This window comes from Diabrotica undecimpunctata, chromosome 6, assembly GCF_040954645.1.
Source record: "Diabrotica undecimpunctata isolate CICGRU chromosome 6, icDiaUnde3, whole genome shotgun sequence".
NCBI classification, from domain to species: Eukaryota; Metazoa; Arthropoda; class Insecta; order Coleoptera; family Chrysomelidae; genus Diabrotica; species Diabrotica undecimpunctata.
Genome location: NC_092808.1, coordinates 7,127,031 through 7,151,045, shown reverse-complemented (window position 1 = coordinate 7,151,045; position 24,015 = coordinate 7,127,031). Strand labels below are relative to the sequence as shown.

General features: G+C 33.1%; 2 protein-coding genes across 2 annotated transcripts in view; one reads left to right on the top strand and one right to left on the bottom strand.

Moving 5' to 3' along the window:
* Positions 1–158: 158 nt before the first annotated feature.
* HPS4 (Hermansky-Pudlak syndrome 4 protein) lies at positions 159–16,427 on the top strand. The gene is made up of 8 exons (XM_072534121.1): positions 159–288; positions 713–941; positions 1,502–1,726; positions 2,412–2,506; positions 2,594–2,813; positions 5,326–6,225; positions 8,703–8,917; positions 11,671–16,427. The coding sequence occupies exons 1-8, from the start codon at positions 281–283 to the stop codon at positions 11,837–11,839; spliced, it is 2,061 nt and encodes a 686-aa protein (XP_072390222.1). The 5' UTR covers positions 159–280; the 3' UTR covers positions 11,840–16,427.
* Positions 16,428–18,805: 2,378 nt separating this feature from the next.
* LOC140444726 (calaxin) overlaps positions 18,806–24,015 on the bottom strand; it is a 28,130-nt gene continuing 22,920 nt past the window's right edge. Inside the window, exons 3-5 of the mRNA XM_072536489.1 lie at positions 23,122–23,251; positions 20,677–20,930; positions 18,806–19,231 (exon numbers count right to left, since the gene is read on the bottom strand). Of these exons, the coding sequence (XP_072392590.1) occupies positions 19,009–19,231; positions 20,677–20,930; positions 23,122–23,251 (607 nt within the window). The 3' untranslated portion in view covers positions 18,806–19,008. The remainder of the gene's footprint in view (positions 19,232–20,676; positions 20,931–23,121; positions 23,252–24,015) is intronic.

Here is a 24,015-nt window from a genome sequence, read left to right as displayed (position 1 = left end):
ACGGATTAACATGACTAGTAGCGCTGTCGCCATTACGAACGGATGGCCCCTACAATTCGCGTTCCCCACCTTTTCCTATTTAATTTACAATACTATTTGTGGTGTATACTGTGGTTTTTAGGTTTTAAGAAATGTTGCTAGTTGCTATCTTCACATCGATACAATAATTTGATTCTTTTTATTTGTTTAGTGAAAACGTCAAAAGCATGTCAAAAGTGTGAAATGTTTTGATAAATTTGATTTAAATATTTTAAATGAACGTATCTCTATAGTTTTGATTATGGCAAAGTAAGTGATTTCTATTTTATACAGTTGAACTATCTAATTGATGGAAATTGTTATTTAAGTCAAACTTTTGTTGAACTAAAACTATTTACTAGAATAATTTTTGCCTAAAAAATATAATATAGAAAATCATTATTTCACTCAGATACTATTATCACTTGTACAGTGTAAGTACACTAATACTTTTCACATTATAAAAGAATATATATTCACGACACTTTCTATAATTAAAAAATTAAGTATAAAGCCTATAAAATCCTTGAGAGTATTAAGTTTAATGGACATATGGGGGATTTACTTTAATGAAAGCATATCCATTTGTATTGAATATATATCTGAATTCGTATTGAATCATTGGTGAACATGAAAAAATTAAAAATTTTATTGCAAATGATTTAGAATATTTTGATATGTTTACATATTTTAGGGAAATTCACATTCTGTTCATATATGATACTCAAAAATCACAAGAAGATGATGAAATTGGACCTATTTTGTACTTTCATCCAATGTGGGTGCCTCAAGAACAAAAAGCTGCTTTGTGTGGCCAAGTTGTGGGTACTATACAATGCATGAAGAATATATTTTCAAAGCCAGATGTGATTACATTGGTTAATGGAAAGTTTGTCATTATTGAACACAAACAATTCTTCTTTGTAAGTAATATATATTTTATGTTTTTGGTTTTTTAAGTGGATAAAATATAATTTAATTAAAATAGTTTTATGGAAAAACAGATTTATGGATGTATTAGTTTGTGCTGTTTTCCTTTTTATTCATGATCTAGTATACATATTATCTTCACTTAAAAACCCTACATCTTAAATATTTCAAATATAAGAAGTTCTTTTCCATATCAACCTATTGAAAATGATAACATTTGGCTTTAAAAATTAGTGATGTATTTGTTTTTGTTTTCCACAGTTTGCAGTCTTTTCAAGATTAAAGCAAAGTTAATTTCTGATCACTTTAGTACCTCACAGAGGGTGTTGAAAGATTATGGTGGGAAGTTATGAAAGAAGCTATCAGACAAAACTCAGAAAAATATATCTAGCTCTTTGCTTAAAAAGATGTCACATGGAGACATCTGCTCAACAGCATATGTCTCCATGTGAGAGATTGATGATCAGAGAATAGTTTGTTTTGTGCTGTCATATAATGTTACTTTAATTATACAAATTTGTTATTTCCAAAATATAAATTATTTTTTTTGTAGGTTATGGGCACCGATAAAAATACTCCAAGCACTTTTTTGCAATCTCGTGCCAAAAGTTTATTTGCTGTGATAGAATTTTTCCATAAAGATATTTATTCCCTACAGTTGAATTATAATAGTAAATGTGATGTAGAAAAGTTACAGGATATTATCGACTCTTACTTAAAGATGCTATTAGTATCTGGTAAACTATTTACACCAAAGCCAGCATTTGTATTACCTAAAGTATGTATATTTTTTATATGGTTAAGTATTGAAAGGGTTGTTAAGTTCGATTAGGTTTATTTTATTATAATGAACTAATGCTATTTTGAGCTAATATTATTGATGTTGCTCTATCTTTATGTGAAACTTATTTGTGTCATAGTCTATCCAAAGTTTAAAACAATTTACTACTGATTACAGATTATCTAAAGCTTTTTCAGTATTTGATAATTATTTACACATAACATTTACATAGCCTTAGTATTAAAATGCTCAGTTTTAGTTGTTTTCTTATTTATTTTTGAACAAAATCTACCCTTTCCTCAAGACAATTAATAAGACGATTTTATGGATTTGTTTTATCCATTCACAAAATTAATTTAGATTGACTTAAAATTAATGTGAAGTTTTTGAAGAGAAAATAGTCACAGGAAGCTAAATCTGGCAAATATGGTGGGTGCTTGATCAGTTTCAATACCAATTGGTGTAATGTAATCTCTCATGATCCTATTACAGACTTTGTCGATGATTTTTGAGATAATAACTGTTTCTGGGACACCTCCATGTCAATTTTCAGACACTACCATGATCAGGAACAATTGAGCTTCCCAAAATGACATATTTCAAAACCCAGAGCAGTTTTCTCGTGTAATGCCATCTATCTAAGGATGTGAAACCACACTTGTATAACTTTTTATATTTGCAGAGCTCTAATGACATATTTACTCAAGCTATACATATTTTGGAATGCTGTAGAAGTGGCAACTATGTACTAGGGGGCGTTGTTAGCTACCGTAATAGGTAAGTTTACCACTTTACTGTTAACTAAATTCTTTTTTGTTTTATTTACAACATATTGTGTGACATATTGCTGATAATTTGTTTTAGGTTAGTCGTAACACAACTTTGTTCAGCATTAACACAACTAGTATTACTAACAGAAGCATGCGGTGTTGTATGTTCCAATAAATTAATCAAACCGTTATTCTCTCTACCACACGAAGTGCAGTTATATGAAGTGTATATTTCTGGTAACGAATATTCCAAGTTAGTTAAGCTTTCCCATGAAAATATATTTCAAAATCTGCGAGGTGGCATTACTAACAAGGTACTTAACACATTAATATTTATTCAAAGTTGATATTTGCTTTTTTGGCATGTATAATACTTTCATTATTAATTAACATGTTTTCAACACCTGTATCACCTATCACAATACCAGTAATGCAGAACAAAATGTTTACAGCAAACAAAATGCATGACATCTTATGAAAGTACTGTTTCTTGTTTTGTTATTCCGTCATTGTTATTGTTATGTTTATTGATCACGTTTATTTAAGTATCACGTTATATGTATATGTCATAAATTACATGCCCCCTAGTGGAGTGCCCCTAAATCGTGCAAGACATGATGCTGATAAAAAAGACATTCAAGCGTCAAATGATCAAAAAACTTTTGTCCAATATATAAAAAAAGTCCAATATAATAAAAATTATACTGAAATGATGAAATCTACTGAGGTAAATGTTCCTGAAGCAAACAGCGCCTTCGTTCTGATTTCTTGGGGAGAACTATTTCAGGGAGAACAAACACCATTATAGGTTAGAGAAAGTATGATTTATCCGCTTTAATATTAATTTTATTAACATAACATAACATAACATAACAATATCTTTATTTTTAGAAAATAATATACATTCCATGAACATAAAATTATTTAAAAAAAACAGTGTCACAAACGAAAATATTATTTACTTATTCCTAACCGTTACATATACAAATAGTCCTCCACAGAATATGGCTCAAGAGCTACCAGTAATTTAAATATTTAATGTTTATACAAACTTAATCTTTCCTCCCTTTTAATAGGTTCAGGCAGTTTATTAAACAATTTGATGCAGCAATAAAGAGCGTTTTTTTCTGTTATACTTAACCTGTGTATTGGAATTTTATAATTATATAACCTGGTATTTACTATACTATTGGGCTCAAAGTTCCTAAAGAGTATTTTATTCTTATATAGAAACAGTAAGCATTCTTGAATAAATACAGCATAAACTGTTAAAATATTATTACTCCTAAAATGCCCTCTACATGATTCCCTACTTTTTAAGTCAAACATAACTCTGATTATTTTTTTCTGAACCAGAAATACATTATTTATGTCCCTACTGTGGCCAAAATTTATTAGACCATATCTAAATTTTGCTTCAAAATTAGCATGATACACTGTTTTTAATGAGTTACTATTCATGTATTTTTTTAGAACTCTAAAGCTGTAAATCACTTTACTCAAAGACATACATAACTGGTCAACATGTTTATCCCAACATAAAAAACTGTCAATATATAATCCTAAAAATTTGGTACTGCTGCTAATATTTAAAGTGTCATTATTTACAATAATACTGTTTGGCATCTGAATGTGCATAATTTGTCTTAAACAAAAGAAGATCTGTTTTATTTTGATTTAAAACCAACCTATTCATAGAAAACCAGTCTTTAGCTTTCTGGAACTCTAAACTAGCATTAACGCTTAGAACAGACATGTCTTTACCACTGACTAAAATGTTTGTATCATCTGCATAATTTGTTATGCTGGAAGTAGTATTAGCCACTAGACCATGAAGATCATTGATATAGATCACAAACAGTAAAGGACCAATCACACTTCCTTGTGGTACTCCAATATTGATAGTGCTTTCAGATGAGATGCCTATTTCAGTGTTTTTATGTATTTTTAGTAAATGTCTCCTATTTGCCAAGTAGGACTTAAACCAGTTCAATGCTGGTCCACATATACCATATTTCTCCAATTTATCAAATAATAGGTCATGCACTAAACAGTCATATGCCTTTGATAGGTCCAAAAAGAGACCCAAAGCCATATGACCAATCTCAGTACATTTCAAAATATCCCAGACAAATTGAAAAATCGCAGTCTGAGTTGATTTTCCCTGTTGATAACCATGCTGATTTGCACTAATAATATGACATTTTGTTAAAAATTCTGTTATCCGCCTATACATAGTCATTTCTAAGATTTTTGAAAAGGAACATAGAAGGCTAATTGGTCTATAGTTATTAATTAATTTAGGATCACCCTTTTTGTAAACAGGTGTTACTATGGAAGTTTTCAGGCATTCAGGAAATACACCAGATTTTAGTGAATTATTTATGATTGTAGTGAGAAGATTCACTATCTCCTTTATACAAAGTTTAAGGATTTTAGTGGGTATTTCATCAATTCCACAACTCATTTTGTTTTTTAAATTTTTAGTTATATCCATAATTTCAGTTTCTGTCACAGGTGCGACAAACACTGAATTTAATTTATGTATTTAACATATAATCTTTCTCCTCCGACATTGGTCCTTTATATTACCTTCATATGTATATAATCGTGGTTTTCTATTGTAATTTTTATGTGAATAGGGTAGACTCTTTGAAAAATAATATCTGTAAGTACATTTCAACAGAAAAAAAGATTATTTTGATTGATTTAACATTGACCACCCTTTTCTGCTGTTTGAAGATTTGTGAAAATTTGTATTTGTAACAAGCTGCTAATTGCAACAAAATAATGAATAATTTTTTCAATACATTTTATCTTTTTCAGAAGCCGAGAAAATTATCTCAGAAAGAAACATCAATTTTGTCTACAATTAAAAGAGAACAATCACTTCTGTTCACTTCGGTGCCCGAGGAACGGCCTGTCCCAACGTTTGAGCCTAATTTTACCCCAACAACCAAGAAAAGTCGACCTCGATTTTTAAATCTCGAAAATACTACTACCAAAAGCAGCACAAACAAACTGATACGGCAAACCAGTGATTACAACCTATCTAGCCAGATTGTTGTGTGTAGCACTCCGTTGCAGGAACAGAAGAAGTTTGTTCACTTCAATCCATTATCTCTTTGTCATAATGAAAGTAAGCCGGATATAGTTGAGTCTACAAATAATGTATCTAGTAATGAAGAGGGCAAAACTGCCAAACTAAACAAAAAAATTCACAACTATATATCCAAACGATCACAAACGATTGCTGATCCTACATTTCCAGTATTAAAACGCGATGGAAAGCAGATGTCCCTTTCGTTTTACGAAGAAAGCGAGAAGAAGGATGTTTTACAACAAAAATCGATAAATCGAAGCTGCCAAAGTATTCACAAAGAAGATAGTTTCAATTTTTCTCGCGAAAAAAGTAACTTGTTGCTGTACGAAAAAAGCGGGGAGTATAATTTTCCAGACTCCACGTTTATACCCAACAGACTGAAATCTCTGTCGTTTCTGAATTATAGTGCCAAAGGAAGTAAAATAGACAACCGGAAATCTGTTATTGCGAAGCCTAGTTTTGACTTTCGACGTAAAAAAATTACGAAGCAACCAGAAAAAAGTTGTAATAGCGAGAATCCGACAGAAAAATGTGTGCTGTTCCAGTGGCACGAAAATAATATAACCATAACGATTTTGTTAAAGTTTGACATAATCGAAGACTCGTCCGTGATGAATTCATTGGTATGTATTTGTTTGGAAAAGTATTCTGTGCTTTCTTAAATATTTTTTTGCTTAAGTTTACCTTATTTAATTGGTTATTTCTTTTTTTTTTAATATCTTTAAATATTTCACGTTAAAATTGGCACTGTCTACACATTTTGTAAAAGCTGCAAACTGAGAATCACATGTGCGTGTGAAAAATAATTAATTTTATCGCCAAAACACCTGAACTATTCAACTCGAACCTGATTAAATCGGGTTAAAGTAAAATTTGTAGTACCGTAAATCAGTGGTTCTCAAACTTTTTTAGTCGTGGCACCCTTGTAGGGCTAAAAATATTTCGAGGCACAACAACCCTTGAAGCGATTTGGGAAACGACAACAAATGAAAAAAATACAATTCTGAGGCTCATTTGATTTCAATATAAACTTTATTTCAGATCAATAAAATACAGTACACTTGATATTCAAATATCCTTACCTAATGTGATGAATGAAACTGTTTCGATGATGTTTTCATTATACCCTTTATAATTATGGGAATCTTTGTAAGTTTGACCTTTAAATCCCTTGATACTTGAAGTTTGCTTCTGTATTTGTTTTTAATGTAAGCATATGCGGAGAAAGAAGGGTCATAGAGATAAGTCGATGTGAAACACACAAGTTTTTTCACTGCAACCTTGCCAACATTATTTTCTGAATATACCTGCATCCAGAACTCTTCTTGGCTTCCTTCACCGTATTTTAGTTTCAAACTGCTATCTTCGCTGATCTCAAGGCTTTATCTAATTGTGCTCCTTCTTTGCCTTGAAGCGAAGTAGTGGTTTTATTTATTATTTTGAAGATATCTGAAAGGTATCCCAATTTTAGCAGCCAATTGACATCTTTTAATTCTTGGATGAAGGACTCCTCTGTAAATTTGATAATCAGTGGAACTTCTAGTTCAAATAGTTCCCTAAAATTGTTCCTCTCGATAGCCACCGGACCATACCCGAAGTGGTCCGTACCCATATCTTCAGCGGTGAGCTTTAAAAGGCGTGCTTGAATTTGCTGTGACATAGCTTTTAAGTTCTTCACACATAAAGAATTCTTCTATTTTCATCCCGAAAGGAAACCTCACAAACACAAGCAGAACAGCAAGTCCAACAAGGTCGGTACTTTCATTAAGCTGTAAACTGAAAAATTCACAAGTTTTTAATCTATTTATAAGCTCTCTCTCTACAAAGTCTGAAATAGTGTGAATTCTCATACTTATAGTGCTGTTTGACATCTGCACATTATCAATCTTCTTAGTCATATCTGGACCTAACATGCATTGTACGATATCCTTCACGCAAGGTTTAATCAATTCCTCGGTAATGGTATTCGATTTTCCAGCTTTTGCAATGGACAAACGAACAATAAATGATGCTTCAGTGGCGTTTTCGTTTTCATTTTTGCAGACTCTTTCCATCATGCATGACTGGACAGATTCGAATGTAGATATAAGGATCGAATCGTTTTATAATGCCCCTTTGTCCGCTTCTTCTCGATCGACGATGATAAATACAATAAAACGTTGAAGTTGTGGAGAAAAATTGTGGGTTTTATTGACAGCTACTGATAATTACACTATAGATGTTAGTTAGGTAACTATCTACAACAGACTGCGCTCAAATGAGCTCAAATCCCTAATTTATAATCTGTCAAATAATGTATACCTCAGCACAGAGGTTATTACTTCTATCATACTAACAAACTTTGAACTATGAGCTTACAATACAATTTAATCTAGGCCGTAATTGCAACACTTAGGAAGTTCAATTGGAAAATATATTATTCGGCAATTTATTACGTTGTGGGGTAAATGAACTAATTATTAAAATATTACACGATATGTTTTCACAATGTTTCAATTATACACGATGAAACTATAAAATATTAAGAAGTTAAGAATAATGTGAGATTACAAATTAAGGGATTCATTTGTGATTGAACATATTGGCCACTATATAAAGAAACAGACGACCAATAGAAAATATCTAAACACATAAAATATAAGATAATAATAATATAACAATAATCATAACACTAATTCACTCGGTTTTTGAATTATTATCACACCCGAGCAGTGCTACCTATAACTTGATTATTTAGAATTCATGTTTCAGCTAAACTATCTAATTCAAATCTAAGCACATTAAGTGAAACTGATCTAGGAAGGGCTTTCTCTAAAGTTTTACCTAAATTTGGTTGTGATACCGTATGTCCTCGAGGCGCTGGATGAGGTTGGATGCAAGAACCTTGATGCCTTTGTTTAATTCTATACACCTTCCTTTATCTTCATGTGTCACTTCAAAATAGTGTAAGTTATTGTAATCTACTGCAAGTAGATTCCTTCCACCACCTCTCCTTTTTCTAGGATTGTGTCTCTTTGTTCAAACTATTATCACCTTTGCTTGTGTATACATGTATAGAAACGTTTTGTTGTTACCCACCTATAACATGATTTCATTTTAGTGTACGATTTGCAAAAACCAACTGAGTAAATTAGAAAATAAAATGAGGGATTGCTTCGAGTTAAAGCAGACACAAGGGGGCGAACAGTACCAGTTTATTACGCTTGACTCAACTGGTCCCAGAACGTTCTGGAACGGAACTACTGAGGATTGGCGAGAGCTGTATTATTTTAACGATGAATTGTCTAATAATAGTATTACTGAAGTTTTGATAAGGTAAGAAATTTTTAAGTATTAGCGAAACGTCAAAAGGGGAATTTATTCCTTTTTATTTCTATATCCATTTTGTTGTTGTACTGTTCTTTCTTCAGTTGTTAATTTAACAATGAAACTTAAACCCTTAATCTTTCATTAAAAAAATAAAAACAAACATTTCACCTTTCTATTTTTTATACACATTCCCACAAAAATAGTGCGCCACTGGCAAATTCGTGGCCATTCTACTTAACACTAAAAAACGAATGCTTCTTCCTGGACTTTTATATAAATATATCCTAAGCTGTATCGTTGATGTTGATATTCTCTTGTAATTGTTGTAATATTGTTTAATTACAAATTTTAATAACTATTATTTGTTTTCAAATAAACCAATTGACATTATTTTGTATAAAAATAAGTAACATAGCTTTTGTTTTTTAATTCAAACTGCAATAAAATACCACTTTAATTTCATAACAAGTGTACGTTTGACGTTTGACAAATACAATCCTGACAGCTGTCAAATTGCATTCAATAGTATTCAACACACCTAAACCATAAGCGTTCGTCACGACTGAACGAAGGGTACGAGAAGGACTATATTTACTTTACCAATACATCCATATATTCAAGTTTAAGCAACAGAGTTAAATTTGCTTATATGTTCTTGTCTGACAACAAATTTAAACTGTATCACTTAAAGTTTTAATATAATGTATTTAAAGTTCTTTATAAATGTAAGACAGACACGAAATGGCAGATGTACACCTTCACAAGCTTTCCATTGCAATTATCCATCTGATGACACTTCTAATGACGGCGATTCTTACTTTGGGCTAATTCTCGCATATTTTAGTTGCAGCAGATGTTATTTCTGCATATTTTTGTACAGTTAGAATTCTTGATCTTAGTTGAATTTCACAATTATGCGCAAATGGGCTCAAATCAGGGTAATATGTAGGCCATTTATTGATCTACACTTTTAAAAATTGCAATGCAAATTTAAGTAAGCAAATAAATGACAAATGTGCTCCTTTACGAACTCTCCATTGCAACTATTGATCTAATGACACTTCTAATTGCGATGATTATTATTTTGGGTAAATTTTCGCATGTTTTAGTTATAGTAGATGTCATTTCTTCATTTTTTTTGTACAGTTGGAATTCTTGATTTTAATCGTGTTTCTAGCATTTTACACGGGAACAAATCAGGGGAATATGCAGGCTATTTATTGGTTGACATTTCAAAATGGCTTAAAAATTTAAACGAGTGAATGGAAAAATTAGTCCAATAAGTGTACCAAAAGATATGGCATATTCTTAGATAATATACAGTTCTACAGTATGGCATAAACGAGGGTCAAAGCGAAAATAATGTTTTCTTCAATGAAATTTGTAGAAGAGTAAAGAAAACTCTGCTTTAGCAAACATTGCAGGATGATTACAAAAATAGATAAATAAGATAGGTCTTCTGCCTTGATCCTGTTTTTTTTTCGATATTCCAGGATTTGTTTCAAACTTACTTCGATTTTTATTTAAATGGTAATGATACTGTGATATGGATCGCTTACGATGATCGCTAAAGCTCTGGAAGTGCTAAAAGTCAACGCTAAATCAATCATTTGGACTTTTTATGCCAAATCAACCAAGTTGATGGTAATAAACAAACTCAAAATTAACCTAAACGTTTATCTTATAAAAATGCACTTTGTTATATGAATCTGACCTAAGTGAGAAAAAGTACGATTCTTGTTACTTTTCGCACATTCGGTGGAAACCTGTGTTGGGTAGTGGATGTAAATAGGAGACCTATATCGAGTAGCGAACATTCAATGTTTTCCTTTGACGTGAATCATGATTTTCTGATTGGCCCTTATTTTTCTTAAAACTGTATACGAAAGCAGTTGACATTTGTATTTGACAGCTGACAGTTGGAATTTGACTTTTGACACATGACGTCGTCTGTCACCTATGGTTTTGTTCTGACTAAAGGTTATAAACCGTTATGCGTCGGTCGGTAATGCAGATCCAATGGTTATCGCTTATGGGTGCCTGGCACAAGCGATCCATATTATCTGTCAACATAGTCTCCTTTTCGTTTAACTTTTTCCTCTTCCAAATAGCTCTGGCTCGATCTTCTCAAAATAGCTTGAAGTATTGGCTCTTCGTTTGTTACAAAACGGTGTACTTTGAGCATTTTTTGAAGTTTCGCAACAATAAATGTCACAGGAAGCTAAATGTGGTCAGTGCTCTGGGTAATTTTCTTCAAATCGGCATCAAAACTGTTGAATATAGGTACTCACACTACTCGCTTTTTTTGTTGTATACGATTTTTACTATCACTTCATCTCCGACGTGTGGAAATGAACCCAATTTTCATCAGCAGTGATGTATCGGCGAAAAAAAATATCTACGCTATCTATATAGGGTACTGAGTTCTCTGGGGTAGCTGTTAGTTAACCATCAAACACTGTTAAGATCACAAACAAATTAAATTTAAACTTTTTTCATTTTTCAAAGAACACACAAGTTGCTTGCTTTCGATGACTATTAAAACCAAATTAATTTTTGTTCGCCTTGAAATTGTGACAGACATGGATTAGATGACATGCGTCAAAACCGACAATTTATTCTCAAGCAACGCCATCTATCCGAGGCTAGATTAATATTAAATCATCCTAATACAACAAATACAAAAATAATAAAATATTTCGAATTTAACCACTTTCTTTTAAAAAGACCGCTGGATTTATATACTTCCTATGTTTTAGGTCTCTCGACACCTCATACTATGGTTACCATTGTGGTCCGAATAAGATTTTTTACGGTGAAACGACGATTTGTAATGGTGGGTTACCTCTACCGGCCGATCCTATGGGTGTACTGCAAGTGAAGGCAAAAAGAAGACTCGAAAGAGATTATGCTTTAATTTTATTTTAAAAATTTTCGGTTAGATGGTTTTTTAGGTGTAGGTTACTGAATTTATTTCATTAGGAAGGTTTTAGGTCACTTAAAATTGAACATACAACAGAAATAATGGAAGATAAGAGATATTTTTTTGTATCATTGTCTAAAAAGTCTAGTAGGAAAGAACTAGCAGAAAAATCCAGTGCGAAGAAAAGTTCTAGGACTACTGTGACTTTGAAAACAGAAGCGTTTAACAATAAACGCAGTTAAATGCAAGACCAAGGTGAAAAGTGCTGGGTCTGATCCATAGATGACACTGCTACTAATCAAAAAACCAGTTTATTATGTTTGCCCACAATTTTTTTTACTTTTTTTGAATCTAACATTATATTCTTTGAATTTGCACAATATTTGCGACTAGAGATCGTTTTGGCTTAACCCAAAAAGGTGATAGTACACATTTTGCAAACCAATATAGTAATAGAGTTTTAAAAATCAATTGTTTTCAAGTTTTTTAGATATATGTAATATGTACATTACATGAACTTTTCACCTTGCCCTCGTAAGTGACCTAAACTGTATTATGTTTCCATGACTGATGTTACGATGGTATTACTCTTCTTATACAATGTATTAAGTGTTTGCATATCATTATGTAGTCGGACTATATTTAACTCCTCGACACTCATATAGTCATTTAGAACCAACATAGTTCTTGTCATTTGCATTTTGTTTGACATTTAAAATATCTGCACCGGCATTATAAGCTTTAAACAACGAAAAGTATCCGTGCCAAAGGGTTTTTTAAAAGACTGTTTTTATTTACTTATGTCTTCATAATAAAGGCACTATTAACTGAAGAAAAAGAAGAAAAACACCTGAATTTTCCCTCAATGTGAAGGCCACATTGTCGAAGATCTTGAATATCGGTTAACTAACAAAACGAAGAAGACTTGTAGGAGGAGATCTGATAGCGTTGTAAGTAGGTCTACAGCTGCATATGAGATTTGTAAATCAGGAAGACCTTTGCAGAAGATTATAATTGGACATATATCAGGCCCTCCCTTTATTCTATGTTTTATCTTCACACCAAACTCAATTACATGCCTGATTCTAAGCATCAAAGCTATTTCTATGAAATTATTAGTAAAAATTTGTTTGTTTTTAAAAAATATTTATCCCCTGTATGTGATAAGAGTTGTGTTAAATGTGTAATTTATTCAAAAAATATGCCACGCTAGTAGTGACGTCATACAATTTTTTTTGTTGAGGTTAGGTACACGTTATGATTCTAAATTTAGTTTATTTAAGACTTTTTTCTGAGAAATTATTTCAGATATTGTATTCCGCTTAATTATTAAGCTAATTCGAGTGAGTCAGCAAGTTTTCGAAAGAGAAACGAATGATTTGGTAAGTACACACAAAAAACTGATAAACTAACTGGTTACCCAGTTAGGATAGTGGAACACAAGATGTGTAGTGAAAATGGACCGATATAGAAGAGACCAATAATGATCCCTAGTAGCAGGAAAGAAGGAAAAACCTTGAAAAAAGAAAGTGCCATCTTGTAAAACTACAACGACCAACTAAGAGCAGTGAAACCAAAGAAACCGATACCGATAGTTCCGATAGAGTCAAGGCTACTTTAAATTTCTCAAAAAACTCTAGCTACTCTAAATCACCGTATATATTTTAGGACAGATCCTTTTGTATCATTCTAAGAGAGTTATGAAATATTCCATACCGTCATAGAAGCGTTTAAAGCGCTACTAAATCATTCTTGCCTGCAGTAAATTCGATTAGAGATTCCGTCTTCTTCTTCTTAGAGTGCCATATCCCTACGGAACGTCGGCGACTACCATGCTTATAATATTTTTATACTGATCTCGGTCTTGCGCTACGTGTAGCAATTGGTCCGCTGTCAAACCTGTCCACTGCCGCAAATTCCTCAACCAAGAGAGTTTCTTCCGTCCTATCCATTTCTTTCCTTCGATTTTACCGTTGAGAATTAGCCGAAGGAACTCATATCTTGATCCTCTGATTATATGTCCAATATATTCTAGTTTACGCCTCTTAATAATATTTAATAGAGTTCGTTGATGTCCCATTCTTCGAAGAACTTCTTCGTTTCTGGTTCTGCTAGTCCATGGAATTTTTAGTATCCTTCGATACAACCACATCTCAAACGCCTCGATTTTATTCATGATATCGGCGTTTAAAGTCCAAGTTTCACATCCATACAAAAGTACAGACCACACGTAACATCTTGTAAACTTTTCACGGATTTCCAAATTTAATGAGTTATTGGATAATAGAGGCTTGAATTTTTGAAATGAGTTTCTTGCCTGTTCAATTCTACATCGAATTTCGAAGGATGGATCTAGATTTTGGGTAATCCAACATCCAAGGTATTTGAATCTCTGAACTCTCTGCAGCGGTTGTTGGTTTAATATCAGTTGGGTTGCGCCGATATCCACTTTACTGGTCACCATGTATTTAGTTTTATCGATATTTACCGACAGTCCCCAATTTGTGCATTTCATGTCAACTCTATTGATTAGCTCTTGCAGATCGTCGATGTTTTCAGCTAGAATCACAGTATCGTCGGCGTACCGTATATTGTTAATTATTTCTCCTCCTATGATAATTCCTTTTTGATCTTTTAAAGCTTCCCTAAATAGATTCTCAGAATACACGTTAAAGAGGGTGGGAGATAGTATACAGCCTTGTCTTACGCCTCGTTCAATACTGATTGGCTTTGATTCTCTGTTGTTGGTATTAATAATGGCTGTTTGGTTCCAGTAAAGTTTGGCAATAAGTTTGATGTCTTTCTCATCTAGTTGGATGCTCTGCAAGGCGGAGATTCCTAAAATACTTTAAAATAGTACTTACATATTGCAGATTTGCTGAGTCCTCTATATATATACCAAAAATATTCCAGAACAGTGCTGAAATATTTTAAAAGTCGAGAATAGTTCTAGGCTATCCCAAAAGTTCTCCTAAGCATCCTAAAACATTTATAGTTCTCAAGAGCAACGTAAAATATTACAACACATTCTCCAGAATTCTTTTAGACCTCCCTAAAGCATTCCATGATAATGCCGTTATATGAAAGGTGGACTGAGATCTCTCCCATGGACACCTTTAGGACTCCTCAATCATTCCTGGCTGTCTTGAATTCATTTAGAAGCCTCAATATTCTAATATCAATATTCGCCTAAAACATATTTCTGGCTGACATAGGTCATACAACTCGTAGATCATTCCTTTTTTGTATTCGGTTAGAGACACCTAAACTAAAATGTTTCAGGTCAGTTCCGACACATTTAATGAATCCTGAGTTCTCTATAGACCTCTGAAATATACAGGAATATTCCTGGAATGTTTCAGGAAGTTATTAAGGATTCCAGACTTCTCTAAACTCTCCCGAATCCACCTAAAGCATTTCAGGGAAGCCACGAAATATTCCAGGCTGCTCTAAAATTATTCAGAAACCCTCAAGACAGTCCAGAAATCTTTTCTAGAGTTAATTGGCACATTCCAGGATAATGATGAAATCTTTCGGTTTGTCCTGAAAACTCCACAGCCCCGTTTATCATTCTAGGAAACCTAAAGTACTTCAATTTCCCATGAAAGCTTACTAGGATCCGGAATATTTCTACTGCGAATTTGTTTAGAGGCTCTAAATCATTACAGGACATTCCCAACATATATCAGCTTGTTCTGGGTCTTCCATATATCCCAGTAATAAATATTCCAGATAATGTGTGAAAGATTCTTATGTAGTTTAGAGCGACAAAAAATATGCCAGGAAATCCCGAAATATTCCTGGTTACTCTAAAATTTTTTAGGAAATTTTAAAACATTTCAAAACCATCCAGAAACAATTTAGCTATGCTGTTTTTTCCAGAGCCATCTGACACATTTCAGAACAGTTATGGAATCTTTCAGGCTATCGTAAAGTGCTCCAGAGCATACTTATCATTCTATAACTCTACTGAAATATTTCAGTCTATGATAGAAGTTACCAGGGCTCCTGAATTATTTCTAACTACAAAAAGGGACATTACAAGATAATCCCAACATGTTTTGAAGTGTTCTAGACTTCGTGTAGCATATTAGGACAGTTCTCAAATATTATAGACTATCTTAGAAGGTTTAGAATCGTTCACGTCTGCCCTGAATTGCTCTAGAGACGGTCTAAAACGCTTCAAGCAGACAAAAAGAATTGCAAAAGAGTGCTATGATGGTAAACATCGATAAAAGCTGTAAAAGAAGAACTAAATAATAAGAAAAAATCATTTTGGCAAGATTGTTATCAATCCAAAATGTATCTGAAGAATTTAAAATAAACTGTGGGAAATGTCTGAGAAATTCAGTCGATGTACCTAAACTCAAACAGACAACAATGTAACGTCACACCAATGGGGCATATTATCGTAAGTCTTGATATACATTCCCAAAAATATTTAGTCTTCAAAGAAGCGATATGTTTTTTATGTTATTTATAAACCTATTTTTATATATGTACGTATATTTTTGTCATGATTATCTAGTCCAATGTATGAAAACCGAAATTCTGGTGAGAAGCTAGAATAAAATAAATGTCTCTATTTCCTAATGAGGAGTCGAGTGAAAGAAGGGGATGAGTAACGTGTTTCGCAACCTCTCCTTTCGCTCTTCGATTCAAATGTGTTTTATTTCGCCTTCGTATTCTTCTACCTAACATTGCTGAGAAGTAACATGATCAGCGCCACTTAATAATAACAATAAAAGTGAACTGGTACCTTTGAGATGAAAAATAGAGATTTAGATCGTACATAGATGCATTTCCCTTTAATAGTTCTTTCGTTTGATTTTCTGATTAACACATGGTTGTCAATGCTCAGTTGTTGATTCGTCAGCAATTATTCGAAAATGCGAGCTAACTTTCAAATTAGCTCTAATAGATTCAGCGTCCTCAAAGTAGGTTTATCCACCAGATCTACAGCTTGACGGATTTTACCATTAGCAGTGAGATTAAACTAAGAGAGGAAGGGGTAAATAAGAATGAAAATAGCACCAAAACGCAAAGTCATACTGAACAAAAGAAACAACAACAATACAGCATGGTTCAGAAAAGAAATAAAAGAGAAATGTTAAGATAAACGAGAAGCCTACACGAAGTACAAAACATCAAATACTCCAGAATCCCGAAACACCTATAGAAGAATACGAAATGAAACAAAGCAGTTAGTAAGAAGAAAAAAAATGAACACTGGGAACAGTTTACACAAAAAGAATGGAAAGCGATTTCCACGGTACACAAAAACAAAATTGAAGATTCATAAGAAACCTACGGAAAGAAATGGCAGAATTGAAGGAATACAAAGAAAGTCACGAAATATATGGCCATTAGCAGAAACCCTCCAGAAAAACCGATAATATGCATAGGTGACGATCGCATAAAACGCGTTAAAACTTTTAAATACCTTGGCACCACAATCAATGACCAATCGGATCCACAACAAGAGATAAAAACCCGAATACAAATGGCAAGACAAGCTTTTGTGAAATTCAGACCGCTCCTATGTAATCAAAACCTAAATTTCGAAATACGCTACAGAATGGTCAAGTGCTACATATGGTCCATCTTACTTTATGGCATGGAAACGTGGACTTTGAAAAAAACATCTATCAACAAACTTGAATTATTTGAAATGTGATCATTGAGAAGAATGATGCGCATACTTTGGGTGGATAGAGTTCGAAACGATGACGTCCTTAAGAGAGCCGGCGTGGAAAGAGAACTCTTTGAATTAATTAAAAAACGCAAGATTGGTTACCTTGGGCACATATTGAGAGGAGCAAAATATGAAATACCACAGTTAATCCTACAAGAGAAGATCGAAGGTAGGAGAGGAGCCGGCCGCAAACAATTATCCTAGTTAAGGAATATTAAAGAATGGACAGGAATACACAATACAGGCGAGCTGTGTCACGCCGCCAAGAACAGAATTCTAGTAATGCGATAGTCGCCTACGCACTTTGGTGTATGGCATGTTAAAGAAGAAGAAGAAAGAAAGTCACCAGGACCAGACGGAGTAGCCAACTAGCTTCTAAAACACGGAGGAGAAAGTATAACCCTTAAGATGACAAAACTTACACAAAAACTAATATTTCACTGCAAGATACCAGACGCATCGAGAAACAGCATAATGATACCAATGTTGAAGAAATGAGATAAAGAAGACCCCAACAATTATAGAGGTATACATCTACTGAACACCGCACTTAAGCTTACCACAAAAGTCCTAACCAATAAAATCAATAAACTAACTTTATCAGATGAACAACAAGGATTCGGATCCGGAAGATCCTGCGTAGACGCCGTATTTGTACTAAGACAAATCACAGAAAAGGCCATCGAGTACAATAAACCTGCATATCTATGCTTTATAGACCTGACAAAGGCTTTCGATCGCATCCAAGTCGAAGACGTCTTACACCTACTGTATAAAAGAAACATACCAATCAATATTATACAAACCATCGAAAACAACTACTTCCATAATCGAATACAGGCAAAGATAAATGGAAAACTAACACAGTGTATACCAGTACAAAGCGGAGTCAGACAGGGTGACTCGTTAAGCCCACTTCTCTTTAATATAAAAATGGACGAAATAATACAAGCAGTACGTAAAGTCATGGTTACAGAATGGGGAACAAAGAAATCCAAATATTATGTAGTGGAGATGACGCCGAAACAGAAGACGAGCTCCAAAGATTACTACACATCTTCAATACAACAGCAAAGAAATACAAAATCGAAATTGATGGAAAAATAATAAAGTAGGAAGATAGCACGAGATAAGTCTCAAATGGACGAAGAAGTATTGGCAGACCAAGAAAAAGATGGTGCTATAATTTAGGAAGCTAATGTTGAAGAAGAAACAGGCTTTAATGCCTACACACAAGAAGGAAGAAGAGGTAGGGATACTAATTTAAAAACAATAACATAATAAATGAGTTTATTTAGATATTTACTATTTTCTGTAACATTTTAGATCATCGTACAAAATTTTTTTAATTTTTATTTCTCAAATTAAATGTGAGCACTCTAGAGATAGTAACTAGATTTTCTACAATATTTAGTTTTCGCTTTCTGTTTTATATATTATTTAGTTTCACTAGCTCTGAAGATCTAGCCACCAGCTTCTCTAAGCTTTGAGGGTTGTTAGAAATGTCATTTTCGATTCCTCGGATGGTAAGCACTTTCCAAACGCCTCCAAAAGCAACGGTTCTTCTTCAACTGTGTTTTGGAAGTCTTCAAGAGAAACTTTTCCGTCTTTATCTTTATCTATTTTTCTCATCACTATATCTACCAAATCTTTAACGCTCTCATCAGGGTCTTCTTCTTGTGGATGTTTTATTAAACAGTTTCTGCAAAAAACTATTAGTATTAGAATTAGTAAATATGAGTACACATTGTATTCAAACTTAAGAATGTAATTAACTATTGGTTTCTACGATACTACTACGAGCCTCTTCCCATATCAGTTGGTCCAACGTTAGATTGATAAGAAAAGTAAATTTTAGAGAACAAAAATAAAAGCGCAGCGTGAATTTTAGAAGTTTTAATGCATCTAATAACATTTTTGAATTTCCTAATTATAGAAAATATTTTATAACGTAATAAAAACTAGGTATTGATTAAACAGAATAATAATAAATTTAATTAACGCATAGAATATGTAATATTAACAGAAAAAAATGTGAAAGTTTACCACTCAGTTACATCCCCTATATTTTTAATGACATAGGTACACAATTCTTCGAGGCATAGTTTTTACCAAGTTCTGACAAAATTTGTCCGTGTTTAAGTGCCATCGATAAAATGTAACTTTCCCACACCTCTAGACAACATGCTGCCCCAGATCATGACAGATGCAGGAAATTTGACTTTTCTCTTCAGATAGTCGGGTAGGAAAGCTTCGTTTTTCTTGCGAATGACGCGACTCATACTGTCTCCAACACACACTTCAAATCTGGACTCATCACTCCATTGTATTGAATCACAATACGACTGAATTCAATATTTATGCTCTTTTGACCATCTTAGAGTGTTTTCCTTTTGTTGTAATGTTAAAAGTGGCTTTTACTTAGCTTAAAATAAAATGAAATTTATTAAAAACATGACATGAGATGTTGATCTAGAAACGTGTCTTCCAATAACGTCACTCCATAAAGCGCTTAACTCCATATAATTTGCTCGTCGATTTTTCACTATAATGCGTCTTAATGCCCTTCGATCTACTTCGGATATTTTACTTTTTCGTACATTTCTAGGTTTTGTGACGACCGAACCTGTAGTTTTGTATCTTCTGACTATATTTCTTACACTATAGCGTGAAAATTGCAACATATTCGCAATTTCCGAATTGGATTTTCCACAATTAAAAAAATCTAATAATGATTGAACAAATTTTCTCATCGATAACTTTACCTCGACCCACTGTACAATCCACAAACGGCAAAAAGCTTTGCAATATTACAAAATACATTTGACATTAACTAACAATATTATTGTTTTGATGTCATTATTCCATAGCTACCTATGGATTTAACGTAATTATGAAAAACATCAATGTATGTTGACATAAGTGAATACATAACCAGGGTTTAGTGAATTTTTTTATTGTTGAAAATAAATAAAAAAACCCTAAGGGTAATGTTTTTAATAGATATTAATAAAAATGCCATATTAATTAATATGGGAACTTATAAAAACATGTAGAGTATAATTTGTTTATGGTAATCGACATAAACTGCAGTTTCCATAGGTGGGCCAACTGATATGGGAAGGGGCTTGTATATTACTCTTATACCTTAGTAACTGAAACATTTCATCTTTGGTAATGAATCCATCTCCGTTTAAATCATAAACTGCAAAGCAATATTTAATTTGATCTTGAATCGTTCCCCTTAAAAACAGGGACAATCCTTTAAACCAATTTTCTACAGTAATCAATCCACAGTTATGTTTATCCCAAACGCAAAAGATTCTGTCCATTAACATATGTTCCGTGACTATGTCGAATGTGTTGTGAAGGACTTCTCTGAAGACTGTTCTGTCTATTCCCTGCAATTAAAAAATGTCTAAATACTGTGAGTGCTTTTACAACATGCAATGTTTCAAAAAAAGTACTTAATATTCATTAATTTTATTTAATAATGGACTAGAAATAAGAATACAACTGCTAGTAGATAATGCTCCAATCGATCAAGTGAAAACATTTAAATACTTGGGAATGATGATGAATTACCAATGGGATCCTCAACAAGAAATAAAATGCCGTACCGAACAAGCAAGACAAGTTTTTATCAAATTTAAACCGCTACTATGTAACCGCAATCTTTCCTTCAATCTCCGCTACAGGATGGTTAAAAGCTATGTATGGTCCATATTGTTATACGGCATGGAAACATGGACGTTAAGAGTCATCATCATCATCATCATCATTTTGGCTTTACAACCCTGTGTGGGTCCTAGCCTCCCCAAGAATTTTTCTCCAGTCGTCCCTATCCATCGCCTTCCTCCGCCAAGCACGTATTTCCATATTTCTCATGTCTTCATCGATGTTATCTAGGAATCTTGTTCTGGGTCTTCCTCTTCTTCTTTGACCAATAGGTCTATCAAGGAGCGTTTTTCTAGCTGGGTCGGTTTGCTCCATCCGCATAACATGGCCTACCCACCTTAGACGTCCTATCTTTATGTGTTTTACGATATCTGGTTCCTGGTATATCCTATAGAGTTCGAAGTTGTATCGTCTTCTCCAGACACCATTTTCATTTACTGCTCCATAGATGCGCCTTAGTATTTTTCCGGACGTTAAGAGTACCTTACATTAATTGGTAAGTTGGAGACCTTCGAAATGTGGACGTTGCGAAGAATGTTCCGCATACCATGGACAGATAGTGTGAGAAAGGAGGAAGACTTAAGAAAGGCAAATAGTGAGAGAGAACTACTCAATTTGATCAAGGTACGAAAAATTGGATACCTCGGCCATATTCTGAGGGAAAGATTGAAGGCAAGAGGGGAGTAGGTCGCAAACAAATGTGGCTACGGAACATAAAGAACTGGACAGGCATAAATAACACTGGCGATATTTTGCATGCCGCAAAAGACAGACGTCTGGCCTTAAGATAATTCTTTAATGCACTATAGGTGTACTATAAGAAGAAGAATGGACTAAAGAACAACAACAAAAATTCTTAACTACACGGAACTAAAAAAGATAACGAAAGAAAATATCAAAAATCAAAATCACAAAAAATACATTTTGGTTGGTTTGGAAAATCAAGATACCTATTCACAGTTCCTTAATTTCACTCACGAGCGTCAATAAAAAGTGAAATCTCTTAAAAATTAGTTTTGGTAATACTACAACAACGTAATTGGTTTTAAAAAATAATTGTCAATGAAAAAGTATTTGTCCAAATTATCGGATAATAACCTAGTACGTCGCTCTTTTGCAACCCGACTCACACAAGAAAACAACTCTCTGTAGGTACATTTAAAATTCGGCTCGCTAATTTATTGAGACTAGAGAAAACAATGATCAAATGCAAATCACCGCGTAATAGATAAAGAACAGGCGATAAGAAATATGAAAAATATGTGGAAATTAAAGAAAAATGAGAATCAGTAGTTAATAAGACAAAAACAGACCAGAAATTTTAATATCAATAATAAACAACACCAAGTTAAAATACCTCCTTGTCTATTTATACCACCGTACCATTTTAGACAAGGCGCCCTCTCGCCCCCCTGCTATTTAATTTTGCACTGGAACATGCGGTAAAGAAGGCTCAACCACAACTGAGAAACGGATTTGCCGCCCAAGGATCAAAAATACTATTGGCGTTTGCGGATGACGTGAACACAAGTGCACAATCCACCAGAGATGCAAAAGAAGTTTTCACCCAATCCGAAAACGGAGCCAAGGAAGTTGGTCTGAAGGTCAACGAGGACAAGACCAAGTAGATGGTGGTTACGAAGAACCAAAAACCAGGGGTTAGACAAAACGTAACAATCAATGAATACAACTTTGAAGTCGTCAAATAATTCAAGTACCTGGGAACGATCATATCATCTGAAAATAAATATGAAAAGGACGTGGCAGCCAGTAAAGTTAAAATACCTGATATTGTAAAAGAAAACTCGGATAATTTCTCATAAAAAGGATTTCCAGTTGAAAATAACCACATCTTCTTCATATCTTATATCAATCGTCGTATTAATGTTCAAGAAAAATATTAAAAATTCTTACCTCTGATACCGTCGGTGGTTTGCCAATAACTGTAGCAGGTTTTGCATTCTGAGCAACATCACCTTGTGGAGTTGTTTTATTAAAAGTGATCAACTTCTTATAAATTCTATACAGAGCTTCTATTTCCTTTCTAAAATAACCAAATACATTTTAATAAAAGCACATCAAAATCGGCAAATTTAATAGCATTACAAACAAGAATAAGTACAGATAAATTTGTTTGACGTTTGAGTTTGATCAGGAAACTAATAATTGTTTTATCAAATAGAATTGTGAAATAACATAAATTAGTTTTGAATAATGTTTAAAGTTAATTATACTTCGTTGCAAAATTTCAGTATTTTTAAGCCAATAAATTAATTGAATAACTTTTTGTATTGGCACATAATTTCAATTTTTTTATAAGAAAAGCTGGCATTTTTATGCGAATTTAAAAAAACTTGCCCTTTGGAATGAATTTGGTCATTTTTTTCAAAAATTCGACGTAGCTTTATTTATAAACATTAAGGAGCAAAGATATTCATTTAATATTTTTTTTATTTAAATTTACGGATTTCGACAACTAATTGTCATTGACACGGAAACTAAAAACAATGTTTACAATATTACTTAAGTTTTACAAGTTTAGAATATGTACCTATACAAAATTTTTAAATATCTTATATCAAATTATGTAAGTTACAGTCTCTCAAAAAAATAATTAAAGAGTTTATTAAACCAAGTATATCACTAAGGGTGAAGTCCAACGAGAGATCTAAGAGAGTGATTAATATTTATTATCGATAAGTGTCTACCGCAAGGCAGCGGGGGATCGCCTCTGGACAGAATCGTACTTTTATTTTCGATTTGCATTACTTATTCAATTGTTAGGTGTGTTTAAAAGCCGGTCTTTAT

Coding starts and splice junctions, on each gene's coding strand:
- HPS4 (XM_072534121.1), top strand. Junction 2,507..2,593: donor GTTGTTAGCTACCGTAATAG/GTAAGTTTACCA, acceptor AATTTGTTTTAG/GTTAGTCGTAACACAACTTT. Junction 8,918..11,670: donor ATTACTGAAGTTTTGATAAG/GTAAGAAATTTT, acceptor CCTATGTTTTAG/GTCTCTCGACACCTCATACT.